This window comes from Anolis carolinensis, unplaced genomic scaffold, assembly GCF_035594765.1.
Source record: "Anolis carolinensis isolate JA03-04 unplaced genomic scaffold, rAnoCar3.1.pri scaffold_7, whole genome shotgun sequence".
NCBI lineage: Eukaryota > Metazoa > Chordata > Lepidosauria > Squamata > Dactyloidae > Anolis > Anolis carolinensis.
Genome location: NW_026943818.1, coordinates 40,676,714 through 40,694,740, shown reverse-complemented (window position 1 = coordinate 40,694,740; position 18,027 = coordinate 40,676,714). Strand labels below are relative to the sequence as shown.

Genomic DNA, 18,027 nt, shown 5'->3' with positions numbered 1-18,027 from the left:
CTCTCACATACCAGAGGGTAATTGAGGTTTTATGGCTGGCCCGTCCAAGACACACACTGGTAAATTCCAACAGGTTTTTATTGTACAGAATACCAGAATCTTCTCTGTAGCCCACTTATACAGGGGGCTCTCACATACCAGACGGAATATAAATGCTGTAAATAAATAAATAAATAAATAAATTTGCCCCATTTATATAGGGGCTCTCACATACCAGAGGGTAATTGAGGTTTTATGGCTGGCCCACTTTATGGCTGGCATCTGTTCTTTGACGGTGGTAGATTCCAACAGGTTTTATTGTACAGAATACCAGAACCTTCTCTTGGGCCCATTTATATAGGGGGCTCTCACATACCAGAGGGTAATTGAGGTTTTATGGCTGGCCTGCTTTATGGCTGGCATCTGTTCTTTGCCAGCCGACCGGAGATCCGAGATCATGACACAAGGCCCTATTATGTGTCTAGATTATTACTAAGAGACAATTTCCCCTGAGCGTATATTCGGGGGCCCTTGGGGAGCAAGAAACCCACGGGCGAGAGTGACCGCCTCCCAAGGCCCCCCGCCCCTTCCCCGGAGCCCCTTACCCATCTTCACCAGCATCTGGTGCCCTTTGTTCTCCTCTCCCAACCTGGATTCCGGAACAGTATTCCCCGAGCTGGAGCCCAGTCCGGCCGCAGAGCTGCAGAGAAGGAGGAGCAAAGCAGGGGTCAGCGCAACCCAAAGTGGGGTGGCCTTGGGGTGCACGGCCAGGAGCCAGGCCGGGCTCCTGGCCCTACATACACTTGGAACATACACTTGGAATACAAGTTAGCAAATATATATTAAGGTAAATATTTCCTAACTTGTATTCCAAGTGTATGTTAATTTGCCAGTTTGACTGTACCACTATGACCACTTACGGAGGCGTTTGGCTGCGAGATCGGGAGCGGCGGCGCCTTCCGGGAGAATAGGATTTGGACCGGGAGCGGGACCGAGAGCGGCTCCGAGAAGAATGCGACCGGCTTCTGCTCCTGGAAAAAGAAGCCCGTTTCCCCCTTAGAAGGGAACCGACCCGCGAGAGCCTCCCTTCCTCCCCTTTGCCGCCCGTCCTCGCTTTACCTGGACTGCGAGCGCGAGTAGGAGCGGGAGCGAGAGCCCGACCGGGAGCGGGAGCGTGAGTAGGAGCCGGAAGACTTGGAGTTGGACCTCGAGTTGGAGCGCGAGGAGGAGCGGCCGCGGCTCTTGGAGCGGCTTCTGGACTGCGAGGGGCCACTGGGCGGAAGGAAGAGACACCTGTCATCACCGGCATCAGAAGAACAAGGAATAATAATAATAATAATAATAATAATAGAAGAACATGCCCTGGCAGAATATGTAAAGCAAAGTGAAGAACCTGCTTTGATTGAAGTCAAAAATCAGAAACTCCTGAAAGCACAGCAGACAAAACACCAGTACAAGAAAACCGCACTACAAACTAGAGCTGACAGCTGGCACAACAAAATATTGCATGGAAATAATAATAAAGAATCCTGGCAGAATATGTAAAGCAAAGTGAAGTACCTGCTTTGATTGAAGTCAGAAATCAGAAACTCCTCAAAACACAGCAGACAAAAAACCAGTCCAAGAAAACCGCACTACAAACTAGAGCAGAATCAGTCCAAGAAAACCGCACTACAAACTAGAGCAGAATCAGTCTAAGAAAACCGCACTACAAACTAGAGCAGAATCAGTCCAAGAAAACCGCACTACAAACTAGAGCTGACAGCTAGCACAACAAAACATTGCATGGAAAGTTCCTTGACAAAATTGAAGGAAAAGCTGATAAGGAGAAGACCTGGCTCTGGCTCACGAATGGGACCCCCCCCCCCCCCCCCCAGACACGGAACCACCCAGGCTTTCAAGGTCCATGGCCATTCCATACTAATTGTGAGTATAAAAGAGGGAGAGGGTCACAACAAAAATAAAACCTAATGTAGATTGACCAACACCACTAAAAAAAGCCACAGCAACGCGTGGCCGGGCACAGCTAGTTATTATATATCTTACCTGTTGCGCTTCTCCTGCCCCTTGCGCCGCCGGGCGCGCATCTTGGCCCGGAAGAACTCGTAGAGCCCGTTCTGCTCCCATCCTTCGCTGGAACGAGAAAGAAAGAACAGAAAGAAAGCTCAGCGCTCGCTTCCGGAGGGAGATCTGCAAGGAACATTCCCGTTCATCGCATCTGTGGGGATGCTTGGGAAGAAGCAAAGAAGGGACCGGCCTCAAGGAGGTGGAGTTCTCGCCAGGCATTCCTGGGCAGCCGAGACAACAAAATCAGAAACATGCAAAGGTGGCAAAACACAACCTTGAATATGTTGGATTATGGTTGTATGCGTATGAAATGTCAATCAAGTGTTTCTGCTGTTGTTGCCAGAGTGTGTGTTTCAGCAATGAAACAGTTAACAGCAGGCTAGTTTGACTGACAGCCTGTTGTGATTGCTATGACCTATGGGGCATGGTTTCCAGCTTTGGAGGTCGGACTGAGGAATGTGTCTTCTTATCTCTCTCTGTGTTGAGCTGCGCTTGCCGAGGAGAGAGGCTATAGAAGAATGCCAGCTCAGAGCAATGGCTTTTGCTGTGCTTTGTAAATATGTATTATAGATATTTAAATAAATGTTTGGAATTCAGACTACTGAGTCTAACACTGAAGAGGAATTGGTGAGCAGACAATTATTCATCAGGGTGCTGGAGAAGATGATTGAAAGAAACCCACCAAGCACACACCCTGACACCACGCTGACAGAATACAGCCGAGTTCCGGTTATCCGACATAAATGGGTGGGCCGAATGTCGGATAACCAGAACTGTCAGATAATAGAAAGGCATACAAATTCAACATGGCCAGCTGGGAACACTGTTGGACTTTGGGGGGATTGACCTTTCACTCTGTTATAGTTCACCCGCGTTCCGTGAGCCCTCGGAACCCCACTAACAGCGGATCTGGACCCAACTTGGCACACAGACCCAACATGGCCAACTGCTGGACCATCCCCACAACCACCGTCAACTTACTTCTTCCTTGTGAAATTCACTTGACATTTCCTGGTACAAGCACTTCTCTGGGCGGGTGTCATGATCTCCAATCTTTGAAATCTCCGGACACAGAGCAAGCGCTGACAAAGAACAGATGCCAGCCACAAAACCTCAATTACCCTCTGGTATGTGAGAGCCCCTATATAAATGGGCTACAGAGAAGATTCTGGCATTCTGTACAATAAAAACCTGTTGGAATCTACCCAGTGTGTGTCTTGGTGCCTTTTCTGCTGAAAGACTGACCTATAGCACAACTGGGAGAAGAGAACCTAACAATCCATAAAACCTCAATTACCTTCTGGTATGTGAGAGCCCCTATATAAATGGGCTACAGAGAAGATTCTGGCATTCTGTACAATAAAAACCTGTTGGAATCTACCCAGTGTGTGTCTTGGTGCCTTTTCTGGTGAAAGACTGACCTATAGCACAACTGGGAGAAGAGAACCTAACAATCCATAAAACCTCAATTACCCTCTGGTATGTGAGAGCCCCCATATAAATGGGCTACAGAGAAGATTCTGGTATTCTGTACAAATTGTTAGGTTCTCTTCTCCCAGTTGTGCTGTGGGTAAGTCTTCCACCAGAAAAAAGCACCAAGACACACGCTGGTAGATTCCAACAGGTTTTTATTGTACAGAATACCAGAATCTTCTCTTTGGCCCATTTATATAGGGGCTCTCACATACCAGAGGGTAATTGAGGTTTTATGGCTGGCCTGTCCAAGACACGCTGGTAGATTCCAACAGGCTTTATTGTACCAAATACCAGAACCTTCTCTTTGGCCCATTTATATAGGGGCTTTCACATACCAGAGGGTAATTGAGGTTTTATGGCTGGCCTGTTTTATGGATGGCATCTGTTCTTTGTCAGCGCTTACTCTGTGTCCGGAGATGTCAAAGATCGGAGATCATGACATCGGGAGGGCCACCTGTTAGGAGGGCTTGGATTGTGTTTCTTCTGGATGAGATCTCTTCCACTCCCCGGAGAGAGACGAGGGCCTTTGAGGAGGGAGGGGCTAGTCCTCACCTGTTCCTGGGCCGGTCGTGGGAGGGGGGGCTGTAAAAGGCCTCCACGGCCGCCAGCAGCCTCTCGCTGGGGGGCATGGGGGGCGGCAGGCGGATGTCCTTGGGGTCCAGAGGCTTGTACTCGTGGTCTTCCAGCTGAAGAGCAAGAAGGAGAGAACCCGTGAGCGAACGTCAGCCATGTGTTTGTGTGTGTGTGGGGGTCATCTCATGTCCCGTCTCCCCCCCCCCCTCCACTCACTTTGACCAGCGGGGCCATGAGTCCGGCCGGGAGGTCGAAGTAGGGCACGTTGGGCACCAAGCTGGGATCGTCGTGGTTGACGTGGGGGGGCCCCTGCCGGCGCATGTGGGGGGGCTGCCCGTTGAAGCCGTGGGGCGGGGGCCCAAAGTCCGGGTGCTGCGGGCCACCCCAGGGGGGGTGCTCCCCGATGGCCGGGTGGGGCATGCGGTGCCCCGGGTGGTGGTGCGGGGGGCCCATCTCTGCACAGAGAGAGAGAGAGAGACAGAGAGAGAGAGAGGCTTGTTGAGTCCCCTCGGGTGAGAAAGTGTTGTATCCCAGCCACAGGCTGGCCAGTTTCAGGATGAAGAGGAAGGGGATTCTGGTTTTGGGATTCAAGAACCGTCTGAGGCTGAAGACAGCTCAGAGATGCAGTTTCAGTTTGAGCAGGATGAACTGCTGACCCCAACGGTCAGGCTGACATTCTTCCCTTGAGAAATGAAGAGGGAGAAACTGCAGCTTTGGAAAATAATGAGGGAGACGGTTTAGCTCCAGGCCAGGTGCAAGAGAACGGTAGCACAAGCAATGCGTTATCCAGAGAGGACCGTTTGTCTTGGGTGGGTTCCCAGTTTCGTAGAAGTGAGCGTTTGGCGCGTAAACGGGAGTCTAGCTGTGGGAAAAGGAACGCCTTCCTGAGTGGTTATTAAAGTGTGCTTTGGCAGATCACTCTTTGTCAGAGCCATTCATCGCTTCATCTATGTGGATGTTTTCCTTGCCCGTCTTCTTGGGTTCTTGGGCCTTGTTCTTTGGACTCTATGGACTCTAACCTTGCCTTGTGGATTATTGCTCTTGCCATGCTCTTTGAACTTACGGACTTTGCATTTTGGATTATTGGACAATTCTTTACCTTGTGATCTCATTGGACTTACTGACGCTTTCACTATAACTGTGAACTACCTTTGCATTGCTTGCTTGATTTATATCCTGCTTTGCTTAATAAAAACCTCAAAAGACTATCTGTGTGTCTGACTGGGTATCTATTGCAAGGTGAACTTAGCCTGAGGTGCGACAGAAAGGCGGGAGAAAAATGTTGTAAATAAATAAATCTATATCTATATCTATAATAAAAGTGAAATCGGAGTATGTATCAGCGTTTTGATTGGCCTGGCGGAATATGTGCTCGCGATTTGATTGGCCGCCACTATCCCAGGCCACTGAGACCAACAGGAATGACGGATCTGCACCAAACTTGGCAGACTTCATCCCCACGATGCACTTTATGACCTGCTGCCATTTGGGGCAGGATGGACCAAGGATGATGGGATTTGCAGTACTTTCAAACACTTGAACTCCCACAGACTACTGCAATGCCCACCAATGATAGAAATGGACCAAACTTGGCACACAGAACTCCTCTCGACCCCTTTACGTCCTGATGTATATTGGGGCAGGATGGACCAAGGATGATGGGATTTGCAGTACCTTCCCTCACTTCTTGAGACCACAGCAACTGCCACAAATCACACAACTGAACCAAACCAGGCACACAGATCCCAAATGACACACTTCACATGCTGCAGCAGTTTGACGGAGGATGGACCAAGGATTATGGGATTTGCAGTACATTCATCCAATTCACCTCCCACAAACCACTGTGATGCCCATGAATGACAAAACTGGATCAAACTTGACACGCAGGTGCAGGGTAGCCCACTTTACATCCTGGTGCAGTTTGGGGGAGGAGGGACCGTGGATGATGGGACTTACAATATCTTCACTCACTTCCTGGGACTACTGTGACCCCCACCAATGACTGATCAAGACCAAACTTGGCACATAGAGCCACCATGGCCCACTCTACATCTTGGTGAGGTTTGAAAGAGCTTGGACCTTGGATGATGGGACTTGCAGTCTATTCATTCACTTCCTGAGACCACTGTCACCCCCATCAATGTCTCATCAAGACCAAACTTCAAACAAACAACACCCATGACTCACTCTACACCCAGGTGCAGTTTGGAGGACGATGGACCATGCACGATGGGACTTCCAATACCTTCACTCACTTCCTGAGAGCACCGCGACCCACACAAATGACTGATCAAGACCAAACATGCTACATGGAGCCCTCATGACCTATTCTACATACTGGCTCTGTTGGAGGGGGATGGACACTGGACGATGGGACTTGCATATGGGAGTTGGAGCTCACCCGCACCCACTGAACCCAGCTGACATTGGATAGAGGCTACACTTGGAACACAGGCAAACAAGGCCTTTCTCAAATGACCCAGGCACCGCCGGGTCTCCAAGCTAGTTATATTATAAAAGTGAATGTTTGTATGCGGCGGAGTATGTGGCAGCGTTCTGATTGGCTCCCACTTTCACAGACAACTGGGACCGCCAGGAATGACGGACCTGGCCCAAACTTGACACACATAACCCATATGACCCATTTTATGTCCTGGTGCCGTTTGGGGAATGATGGGCCACGGAGGATGGGATTTGCAGTACTTTCAATTGCTTTGCCTTCCACAGACCACTGCGATGCCCACCAGTGATGTAACTGGACAAAACTTGGCAGGCAGAATTTCCATGACCCCCTTTATGCCCTGGGGCAGTTTGGGGAAGGACAGACCAAGAATTATGGGACGTCCAGTACCTTCACCCACTTCTTGAGACCACAGCAAGTGCCACAAATCACAGAACTGAACCAAACTTTGCACACATATCCCAAACGACACACTTCACACGCTGCAGCAGTTTGGGGGAGGATGGACCAAGGATTCTGGGATTTGCAGTACTTTCAAACACTTTGTCTCTGACAGACCACTGTTACTCTAACTAATGACGGATCAGGACCAAACTTGGCACACAGAACCCCCATGACCCATTTTATCTCCTGGTGCCATTTGGTGCAGGCTGGACAATGGATGATGGGATTTGCAGTAGTTTCAAATGCTTCAGCTCCCACACACCACTGTGGTGCTCACCTGTGATGGATCTGAACCACATTTGGCACACAGAGCCCCCGTGACCCCCTTTACATCCTGGTGCCAATTGGAGGAGGATGGACCAAGGATTATGGGATTTACAGTACCTTCCCTTGATTCACCTCCCACAGACCATTGAGCAGTTTGGGCAGGATGGACCAAGGATTATGGGATTTACAGTACCTTCCCTTGATTCACCTCCCACAGACCATTGAGCAGTTTGGGCAGGATGGACCAAGGATTATGGGATTTACAGTACCTTCCCTTGATTCACCTCCCACAGACCATTGAGCAGTTTGGGCAGGATGGACCAAGGATTATGGGATTTACAGTACCTTCCCTTGATTCACCTCCCACAGACCATTGAGCAGTTTGGGCAGGATTATGGGATTTGCAGTACCTTCACCCAAATTGCCTCCCACTGAAAACCCCATCAGCCACAGATCTGCACAAATGGGCCCATTCAAAATATCCAAAATAACTCAACACCATCTACGAATAACCTGGGCACCGCCGGGTCCCCAAGCTAGTAATAAATAATAAATAAATTAAATAAATTCCCATGCTCCCGGTTCCCGAGGCCACTCACCCTGCGGGAAGTCCCCCTGGGGGTAGTCGAAGCGGTGTGGGTAGGGTGGCCGCTCGAAGGGGTGCCGCGGGGGGAAGTCGTCCTGCATGAAGCGTGGCGGGAAGCGGTTGAAGTTGTGTGGGTGGGGGGGCTGGTTGAACTGCGGGGGGTGCTGCTGCTGCTGCTGCTGCTGCTGGTGCGGGGGGAAGGGCCCCCGGAAGTGGGGCGGGCGCTGCATGCGGAAGGGGGGCTCTCGCTGGGCCCCTCCCCAGGGCGGGGGGGGGCGGGGGCGGCTGCTGCTGCGGGGGGGGGCGGCTGCTGCTCGTGCTGGCTGTTCCAGGGGGCCTCGAACTGGCCGCTCCAGGCGGGGGGCTCCGGCTGGCTGTTCCAGGGGCCGGCCTCGCGCTGGTTGCTCCAGCCGGGCTCCCGCTGCTCCCCCCACATCCCCTCGTGGGACCCCCCTCCGCTGTTCCAGGGCGGGCAGTGCGGGGGGCCCGGGTGGTGCGCAAACGGGGGCTGGTCCGGCGGCTGCACAAACAGAGACACAGAGAGAGAGAGTCCGTGATGGACATCCAAACCCCACAAGCTCCTCGCTACTTATTTCTTCTTCTTATTATTTTTTGGTCAAATATTTTTATTGAAAGTTTTTTATTATGGAGAGAAAAAAAAATAAAGTTTGCACATCGAAAGTGGGAGAACATTACTTGTAGGAAATAAGTACAGTAGAGTCTCACTTATCCAACGTAAACGGGCCGGCTGAACGTTGGATAAGCGAATATGTTCGATAATAAGGAGAGATTAAGGAAAAGCCTATTAAACATCAAATTAGGTTATGATTTCACAAATTAAGCAGCAAAACATCATGTTAGACAACAAATTTGACAGAAAAAGTAGTTCAATATGCAGTAATGCTATGTAGCAATTACTGTATTTACGACTTTAGCACCAAAATATCACGATATATTGAAAACATTGATTACAAAAATGTGTTGGATAATCCAGAACGTTGGATAATCGAGTGTTGGATAAGTGAGACTCTACTGTAAGATAAAAAGGAGAGAAAAGAAGAGGAAAAAAAAGGAAAAAAGGTTTGTTGACTTCCATCTAACTTTAACTGGTTCATCATCAAAAAAGGAATCTATATCTGTATATATATGTGTATATCTGTATTAATACACATATATACAGTAGAGTCTCACTAATCCAAGCTAAACGGGCCGGCAGAAGCTTGGATAAGCAAATAACTTGGATAATAAGGAGGGATTAAGGAAAAGCCTATTAAACATCAAATTAGGTTATGATTTTACAAATTAAGCACCAAAACTTCATATTATACAACAAAATTGACAGAAAAAGTAGTTCAATACACAGTAATGTTGTGTTGTAATTACTGTATTTATGAATTCAGCACCAAAATATCATGATATATTGAAAACATTGACTACAAAAATGGCTTGGATTATCCAGAGGCTTGGATAAGTGAGACTCTACTGTATTTCTTATTATTTTTTTTTGGTCAAATATTTTTATTGAAAGTTTTTTTATTATGGAGAAAAAAAAATAAAGTTTGCACATCGAAAGTGGGAGAACATTACTTGTTTATAGTAAAGTAGGAAATAAGTAAGATAAAAAGGAGAGAAAAGAAGAGGGAAAAAAAGGAAAAAAGGTTTGTTGACTTCCATCTAACTTTAACTGGTTCATCATCAAAAAAGGAATCTATATCTGTATATATATGTGTATATCTGTATTAATACACATACAGTAGAGTCTCACTTATCCAACACTCACTTATCCAACGTTCTGGATTATCCAACACATTTTTGTAGTCAATGTTTTCAATACATCGTGATAATTCAGTGCTAAATTCATAAATACAGTAATTACTACATAGTATTACTGTGTATTGAACTACTTTTTCTTTAAAATTTGTTGTATAACATGATGTTTGGGTGCTTAATTTGTAAAATCATAACCTAATTTGATGTTTAATAGGCTTTTTCTTAATCTCTCCTTATTATCCAACATATTCGCTTATCCAACGTTCTGCCGGCCCGTTTATGTTGGATAAGTGAGACTCTACTGTATATATATATCTTCTATATATATAAAAGAGTGATGGAATCCTGGCAACCGCCAAAACAACAAAACTAAACACCCCACAACCTCGAAAATTGACAACACAACCCATCATCCACGCCTCTAGGTTGATACAACAAAAAGAAAAGAAAAATAAAGTCCTAATTAGAGGGAAAGGAATAATTGTTTTTATCCAATTGCTGCCAGTTAGAAGGCTAAGCTCCGCCCACTTGGTCTCCTAGCAACCAACCCACCCTAAGTTAGACCTCACTTAGGCCTCTTCCACACTGCCTATAAAATACAAATTATCCGATTTTAACTGGATTAGATGGCAGTGTAGATTCAAGGCCCTTCCACACAACTATATAACCCATTTATAATCTTATATTATCTGCTTTGACTGGATTATCTGGACTCCACACCTTTACCCTTTACCTTAACTACCACTACTTCCTCATTACTTTATTTCCCCTACCACCATACTTTGCCACAGCAACGCGTGGCTGGGCACAGCTAGTATATATATAAAATTATATCATTCTATTATTATTCTATTATTATTGTAGTATATTATTATATTATTACTATATTATTATTATTATATTATCCATTATTCCTGACTACATTGAAACTGGAATAGAGAGAAATCAGCGTGGAAACTGCAAGAGGTACCATAGATAGTTGTACATGGAAATACAGTAGAGTCTCACTTATCCAACACTCGCTTATCCAACGTTCTGGATTATCCAACGCATTTTTGTAGTCAATGTTTTCAATATACAGTAGAGTCTCACTTATCCAACACTCGCTTATCCAACGTTCTGGATTATCCAACGCATTTTTGTAGTCAATGTTTTCAATACATCGTGATACTTTGGTGCTAAATTCATAAATACAGTAATTACTGTGTATTGAACTACTTTTTCTTTAAAATTTGTTGTATAACATGATGTTTGGGTGCTTAATTTGTAAAATCATGACCTAATTTGATATTTAATAGGCTTTTCCTTAATCCCTCCTTATTATCCAACATATTCGCTTATCCAACATTCTGCCGGCCCGTTTATGTTGGATAAGTGAGACTCTACTGTAATGGTAATAAATAGTTTTTGATTTATTAAATAGTTATATATTACAATTATATATTTTGGTTATTTAAACTATACATATTGCGAAATTATGGTGTTTTGTTTTTTTTCTCTCGAAGTGACACACCACCCAAGTCATGCTAGGTTTTTTTGGGTGAATTTTGACACACCAAGCGCAAAAAGGTTGCCCACCTTTGTCCTAACCCAAGAGGCCTGCTCTCCTCCCAGCGGCGCCCTTCGCTTACCTGCTGCTGGGCCCACGGGGTGACGGGGTGGTCGAACCAGGGCGGCTTGTTGGGCGGGAGGTGCTCGTGAGCCCCGCGAGGCCCAGGCACGGCCGGGTCGGTCCCTCCGGCGCCTGCGGCTTCATATTCCGCGGCTGTGGCTGCGGCGCCTGCGAGCGGCAGCTGGGCCTTTCCCTCCTCTGAAAGAAAAAAAAAAAAAAACAATATCACGTTTTATTGATTAGCCCATTGGCCATATCAAAACATTTAACACATAGACATACGTACAACATACAACAAGTTAAAATTAACAAGATCCCGTTCAGGTCAAATATTTGCATCACCTCCACAGTTTATCCCGATGGATTCCAAATTGGCAATTGTCAGCTGTGTTGCTTTGAATAGGAAAAGGGCTGCTTTGTGTGTGTTATTTTAGGATTCTGGACGGCCAACAAAAGTGAAATTTTGATATGTGGGTCCCAGTCCTATCTTGTATCTCAGTCCTATCTAATTTTTTTCTCTATCTCGGTCCTATCTTGTATCTCAGTCGTGTCTATTATTTGTCTATCTCACTATCTCAACTGAACTGATGCAATCGTTATGCACAAACACTTGTGTCTGGATACTCCCTAGTTCCAGCCACACATCAAGGTCATCCTAGCTTCTTGGCCATTAATTCTTTCCACACTATGGTACATTCTGGATGATGCAATCAGTTGCAATACAAGCATGGCACAAATCCAAACACTTGTGTCTGGATACTCGCTAGTTCCAGCCACACATCAAGGTCATCCTAGCTTCTTGGCCATTAACTTTTTCCACACTATGGTACATTCTGGATGATGCAATCAGTTGCAATACAAGCATGGCACAAATCCAAACACTTGTGTCTGGATACTCCCTAGTTCCAGCCACACATCAAGGTCATCCTAGCTTCTTGGCCATTAACTTTTTCCACACTATGGTACATTCTGGATGATGCAATCAGTTGCAATACAAGCATGGCACAAATCCAAACACTTGTGTCTGGATACTCCCTAGTTCCAGCCACACATCAAGGTCATCCTAGCTTCTTGGCCATTAACTCTTTCCACACTATGGTACATTCTGGATGATGCAATCAGTTGCAATACAAGCATGGCACAAATCCAAACACTTGTGTCTGGATACTCCCTAGTTCCAGCCACACATCAAGGTCATCCTAGCTTCTTGGCCATTAATTCTTTCCACACTATGGTACATTCTGGATGATGCAATCAGTTGCAATACAAGCATGGCACAAATCCAAACACTTGTGTCTGGATATTCCCTAGTTCCAGCCACACATCAAGGTCATCCTAGCTTCTTGGCCATTAATTCTTTCCACACTATGGTACATTCTGGATGATGCAATCAGTTGCAATACAAGCATGGCACAAATCCAAACACTTGTGTCTGGATACTCCCTAGTTCCAGCCACACATCAAGGTCATCCTAGCTTCTTGGCCATTAATTCTTTCCACACTATGGTACATTCTGGATGATGCAATCAGTTGCAATACAAGCATGGCACAAATCCAAACACTTGTGTCTGGATACTCCCTAGTTCCAGCCACACATCAAGGTCATCCTAGCTTCTTGGCCATTAATTCTTTCCACACTATGGTACATTCTGGATGATGCAATCAGTTGCAATACAAGCATGGCACAAATCCAAACACTTGTGTCTGGATACTCCCTAGTTCCAGCCACACATCAAGGACATCATAGCTTCTTGGCCAATAACTCTTTCCACATTATGGTACATTCTGGATGATGCAATCAGTTGCAATACAAGCATGGCACAAATCCAAATACTTGTGTCTGGATACTCCCTAGTTCCAGCCACACATCAAGGACATCCTAGCTTCTTGGCCATTAACTCTTTCCACACTATGGTACATTCTGGATGATGCAATCAGTTGCAATACAAGCATGGCACAAATTGCATTTAAACACTATCAATACACAAATCCCACATTAACAGTAAGAGCACCTAAAGCTTCAGAGAGCTTCTGTTCAGCCATTTCAAAGCTCCCTGTTTGGGTGGTGATGACGCGATCGTTGGCATAGATGGATTAGAATCAGCTGGTTCTCCCTGTCATAGGCAGTAAGTGTCAGACAGAACTCAACTAGGCAGACAGAACTCAACTGAACTGATGCAATCGTTATGCACAAACACTTGTGTCTGGATACTCCCTAGTTCCAGCCACACATCAAGCTCATCATAGCCTCTTGGCAATGAACTCTTTCCACACTATGGTACATTCTGGATGATGCAATCAGTTGCAATACAAGCATGACACAAATTGCATTTAAACACTATCAATACACAAATCCCACATTAACAAGAACCCCATGACAGGCAGAGAGATCTTCAGCCTTCTCTGTTTTCTGGTGGTCTTTGGCGACCCTTCTGACACTCCCAAGGGGTCTGTCGGTGTGTGTATGTAATCCAGTAGTGCAATGGTGAAACGGCCCACTGGGCTGAAGGGCTGATGGCTGACCGACAGCATCTTTGTGCTGTGGCTGAGACTGGATCGGAAATGCCAGACAATCCAGATCATCAAAACACATCATCGGACAGTGTAGCAGGGGGCTGAGCTGTGCCCCGCGTGCCGCTTCCACCCCCTCCCCTCCCCTCCCCAGGAAGCCCCCCTACCTGCTTGGGCGATGGGGGCGGCCGGAGGGGGGGCCGGGGCTGGAGCGGGGGCCGGCTTCACCTCGCTCTCCAGGGGCGAGATCTGCAGCTGTTGCTGCTGCTGCTGCTGTTGTTGCTGCTGCTGCTGTTGTTGTGTGAGGCTGGCGACAAACTCCTCGTGCTGGGTCTTGAGGGTCTGCACCTGCTGCTGGAAGGCCACCTGCACGGGCTGCACCACGCTGGCAAACTCAATGATCAGGGTGGCCTGCCATGGGAGAGGAAAGACGGGCATTCATCATTCACTGCACCCTCGCAGTGATGTTGACCGGCTATATCTGCCTAGAAGATCAGGGGGAAGAGGACTCTTACAAGTGAAACAAGCAGAAGAAGAAGAAGAACATGCCCTGGCAGAAGATGTCAAGCAAAGTGAAGAACCTGCTTTGAGTGAAGTCAAAAATCAGAAACTCCTCAAAGCACAGCAGACAAAAAACCAGTACAAGAAAACCGCACTACAAACTAGAGCAGAATCAGTACAAGAAAACCGCACTACAAACTAGAGCAGAATCAGTACAAGAAAACCGCACTACAAACTAGAGCAGAATCAGTACAAGAAAACCGCACTACAAACTAGAGCAGAATCAGTACAAGAAAACCGCACTACAAACTAGAGCTGACAGCTGGCACAACAAAACACTGCATGGAAAGTTCCTTGACAAAATTGAAGGAAAAGTTGATAAGGAGAAGACCTGGCTCTGGCTCACAAATGGGACCCTGAAGAAGGAGACAGAAGGCCTGATCCTTGCAGCCCAGGAGCAAGACATCAGGACAAAGGCCATTCAGGCCAAGATCGAAAAATCAGCTGATGACCCAAAATGCAGACTGTGCAAGGAAACCGACGAAACCATGGATCATATCCTCAGCTGCTGTAAGAAAATCGCACAGAAAGACTACAAACAGAGGCACAACCATGTGGCCCAAATGATCCATTGGAACTTATGCCTCAAGTACCACCTCCCAGCAGCAAAGAACTGGTGGGATCACAAACCTGCAAAAGTCTTGGAAAATGAGCACGCAAAGAAAGATACGGTGGGACTTCCGAATCCAGACTGACAAAGTTCTGAAACACAACACACCAGACATCACAGTTGTGGAAAAGAAAAAGGTTTGGATCATTGATGTTGCCATCCCAAGTGACAGTCGCATTGACGAAAAACAACAGGAAAAACTCAGCCGCTGTCAGGACCTCAAGATTGAACTGCAAAGACTCTGGCAGAAACCAGTGCAGGTGGTCCCGGTGGTGATGGGCACACTGGGTGCTGTGCCAAAAGATCTCAGCCGGCATTTGGAAACAATAGACATTGACAAAACAATAGACATTGACTGGGATCTGCAGCATCATCCGAAAATACATCACAGAGTCCTAGACACTTGGGAAGTGTTCGACTTGTGATTTTGTGATACGAAATCCAGCATGTCTATCTTGTTTGCTGTGTCATACAATAATAATAATAATAATAATAATAATAATAATAATAAACTTTATTTCTATCCTGCCACCATCCATCTCCCAGAGGGACTTGGGCCGGCTCACCAAATACTCAAGGTGAGACATATAAAATACAACAAGTGCAAAACAAATATAGACAATAAACAGTCAACACTGGAAATACAACCACCGAGAATACGAAATAATATTGGGATAAACAGAGTTATTGGTTTACTGGGAGTTTTCGGGGCTGCCTGGCCATGCCAGATGCATTCCCTCCTGACGTTTTGCCCACACGTATGGCAGGTATCCTCAGAGGTTGTGAGGTCTGTTGGAAACTGGGACATATATATAAGGTAAAGGTTTTCCCGGACTTTAAGTCCAGTTGTGACTGACTCTGGGGGTAGATGCTCATCTCCATTTCTAAGCCGAAGAGCCGGCGTTGTCCATAGACACCTCCTAGGTCATGTGGCCACTGGCATGACTGCATGGAGCGCCGTTACCTTCCTGCCAATAGGAGCGATACCTATTGATTTACTCACACTGGCATGTTTTTGAACTGCTAGGTTGGCAGGAGCTGGGGCTAAAAGCAGGAGCTCATTCCGCTCATTCCGGGATTTGAACCTGGGACCTTTTGGTCCGCAAGTTCAGCAGCTCAGCGCTTTCAAACCATAAACCTACTCCATCTCATTCAACCTCGCCTACCAACAATACCCTATATACAAAACAGCCACACTTTAAAGCACCAAAGCTGTTCACTCCAATTCCAATTCCCACAGCAATGCGTAGTACTTCTATCTATATAAAAGGGTCATGAAATTTCGGCCTAGGACAAAACAACAAAACTACACGTCCCAGAAACACTAAACTTGGCAGCACAACCCCTCATCCATGCCTCTGCGTTCATACAACAAAAAGAAAAGAAAAATAAAGTCCTAATTAGAGGGAAAGGAAGAATTGTTTTTATCCAATTGCTGCCAGTTAGTAGGCTAAGCCCTGCCCACTTGGTCTCCTAGCAACCCACTCAGCCCCCCCATCCTCTCAATAATAATAATACAATCCTAAGGTTAGCAGATACCCCTAAGGATCATCCAGTTCAACTTCCTTATATCATGCAGCAGGACACAATCCAACCACTCCTGACAGATGGCCATCCAATATCTGCACAATAATAATACACATCGAATCATAGCATCAGACAGTTAGGAGACACTCCTAAAGGACATCCAGTCCAACCCAACTCTGCCATTGGACGATACAATCCAAACACTCCCAACAGATGGCCAGCCAGCCTCTCAATAATAGTAATACTACTACTACTACTAATAACAACAACATCATCATCATACAATCCTAAGGTTTGGAGTGACCCCTAAGGATCATCCAGATCAACTTCCTTCTACCATGCAGGAGGACACAATCCAAGCACTCCCGACAGATGGCCACCCAGCCTCTCAATACTAATAATAATAATAATAATAATAATAATAATAATAATAATAATAATAATAACAACATCATCATCATACAATCCTAAGGTTTGGAGTGACCCCTAAGGATCATCCAGATCAACTTCCTTCTACCATGCAGGAGGACACAATCCAAGCACTCCCAACAGATGGCCACCCAGCCTCTCAATACTAATAATAATAATAATAATAATAATAATAATAATAATAATAATAATAACAACAACATCATCATCATACAATCCTAAGGTTTGGAGTGACCCCTAAGGATCATCCAGATCAACTTCCTTCTACCATGCAGGAGGACACAATCCAAGCACTCCTGACAGATGGCCATCCAGCCTCAACAAGTTCTCCCCAACACCACCAGACAAGCCACAGCAACGCGTGGCTGGGCACAGCTAGTATTATATTATTACGGTAGGGTCTCCCGTATCCAACACAAACCATGCTTGGGTTCCGGCTCCAAGCGTGGCCTCCCGAGGCGCTGGTCCCGTCCCGGCCGGGGCTTACCTGGTACTGTCCGAGGCCGAGGGCGGGGCTCTGGAGCTGCTGGATGATGGCCTCGTCGAAGTAGCCGTTCTTCTCCCACAGCTGAAGGAGCTGTGGGAAATCAAGAGGGAAAGGCAGGGCGTTACCGGGCGGGATGGGGACCCCCGGCGACGCGCTCCTGGCCGCCACGGCTTCCCCCGCGGGGACCGATCCACGGCCGCTCACCCGGGCAATCTTCTGCTGCTTGTCCTCCTCGACGGCCAGGAAGCTGGTGCAGTAGATGGGCACCACCACCTTCTGCAGGGCGGCCAGCAGGTCCCGCTGCTGCTTCCGCTGGCTGCCAGGGAGGGAAACCGACAGCGGTGAGACCCAAACAGCATGCACCAGCAGGTTGATAAATAATAATAATAATAATAATAATAATAATAATAATAATAAATCACACAGTCCAACGCTTGGAAAGTGTTTGACTTGTGATTTTGTGATTCAAAATCCAGTTTATATCTCTCATTTGCTGTGTTATACTGTGTCTTTGTGTCAATAATAATAATAATAGTAACAACAAAGAGGGTTGGAAGAGACCCCTTGGGCCATTTAGTCCAACCCCCTTCTGCATTTGTGCACCAAAAGCACAAACAAAGCACCCTGACAGATGGTCACCTAGCCTCAGTATTGTTAATAATAA

At 46.5% G+C, this 18,027-nt stretch overlaps 1 protein-coding gene across 2 annotated transcripts in view; it reads right to left on the bottom strand.

Annotated features, from left to right (window-relative positions):
• The window catches only part of cherp (calcium homeostasis endoplasmic reticulum protein), a 35,847-nt gene that overhangs the window by 2,212 nt on the left and 15,608 nt on the right, over positions 1–18,027 (bottom strand). Inside the window, exons 6-17 of one of the 2 annotated variants that reach the window (XM_062959152.1) lie at positions 17,568–17,679; positions 17,364–17,453; positions 13,917–14,160; positions 11,258–11,436; positions 8,167–8,376; positions 7,870–8,125; positions 4,312–4,550; positions 4,075–4,208; positions 2,026–2,112; positions 1,099–1,251; positions 900–1,010; positions 585–679 (exon numbers count right to left, since the gene is read on the bottom strand). In XM_062959152.1, coding sequence (XP_062815222.1) covers positions 585–679; positions 900–1,010; positions 1,099–1,251; positions 2,026–2,112; positions 4,075–4,208; positions 4,312–4,550; positions 7,870–8,125; positions 8,167–8,376; positions 11,258–11,436; positions 13,917–14,160; positions 17,364–17,453; positions 17,568–17,679 — 1,910 coding nt within the window. Of the gene's footprint in view, positions 1–584; positions 680–899; positions 1,011–1,098; positions 1,273–2,025; positions 2,113–4,074; positions 4,209–4,311; positions 4,551–7,869; positions 8,377–11,257; positions 11,437–13,916; positions 14,161–17,363; positions 17,454–17,567; positions 17,680–18,027 lie in introns of both variants that reach the window. The other variant, XM_062959151.1, reaches the window with a different exon arrangement.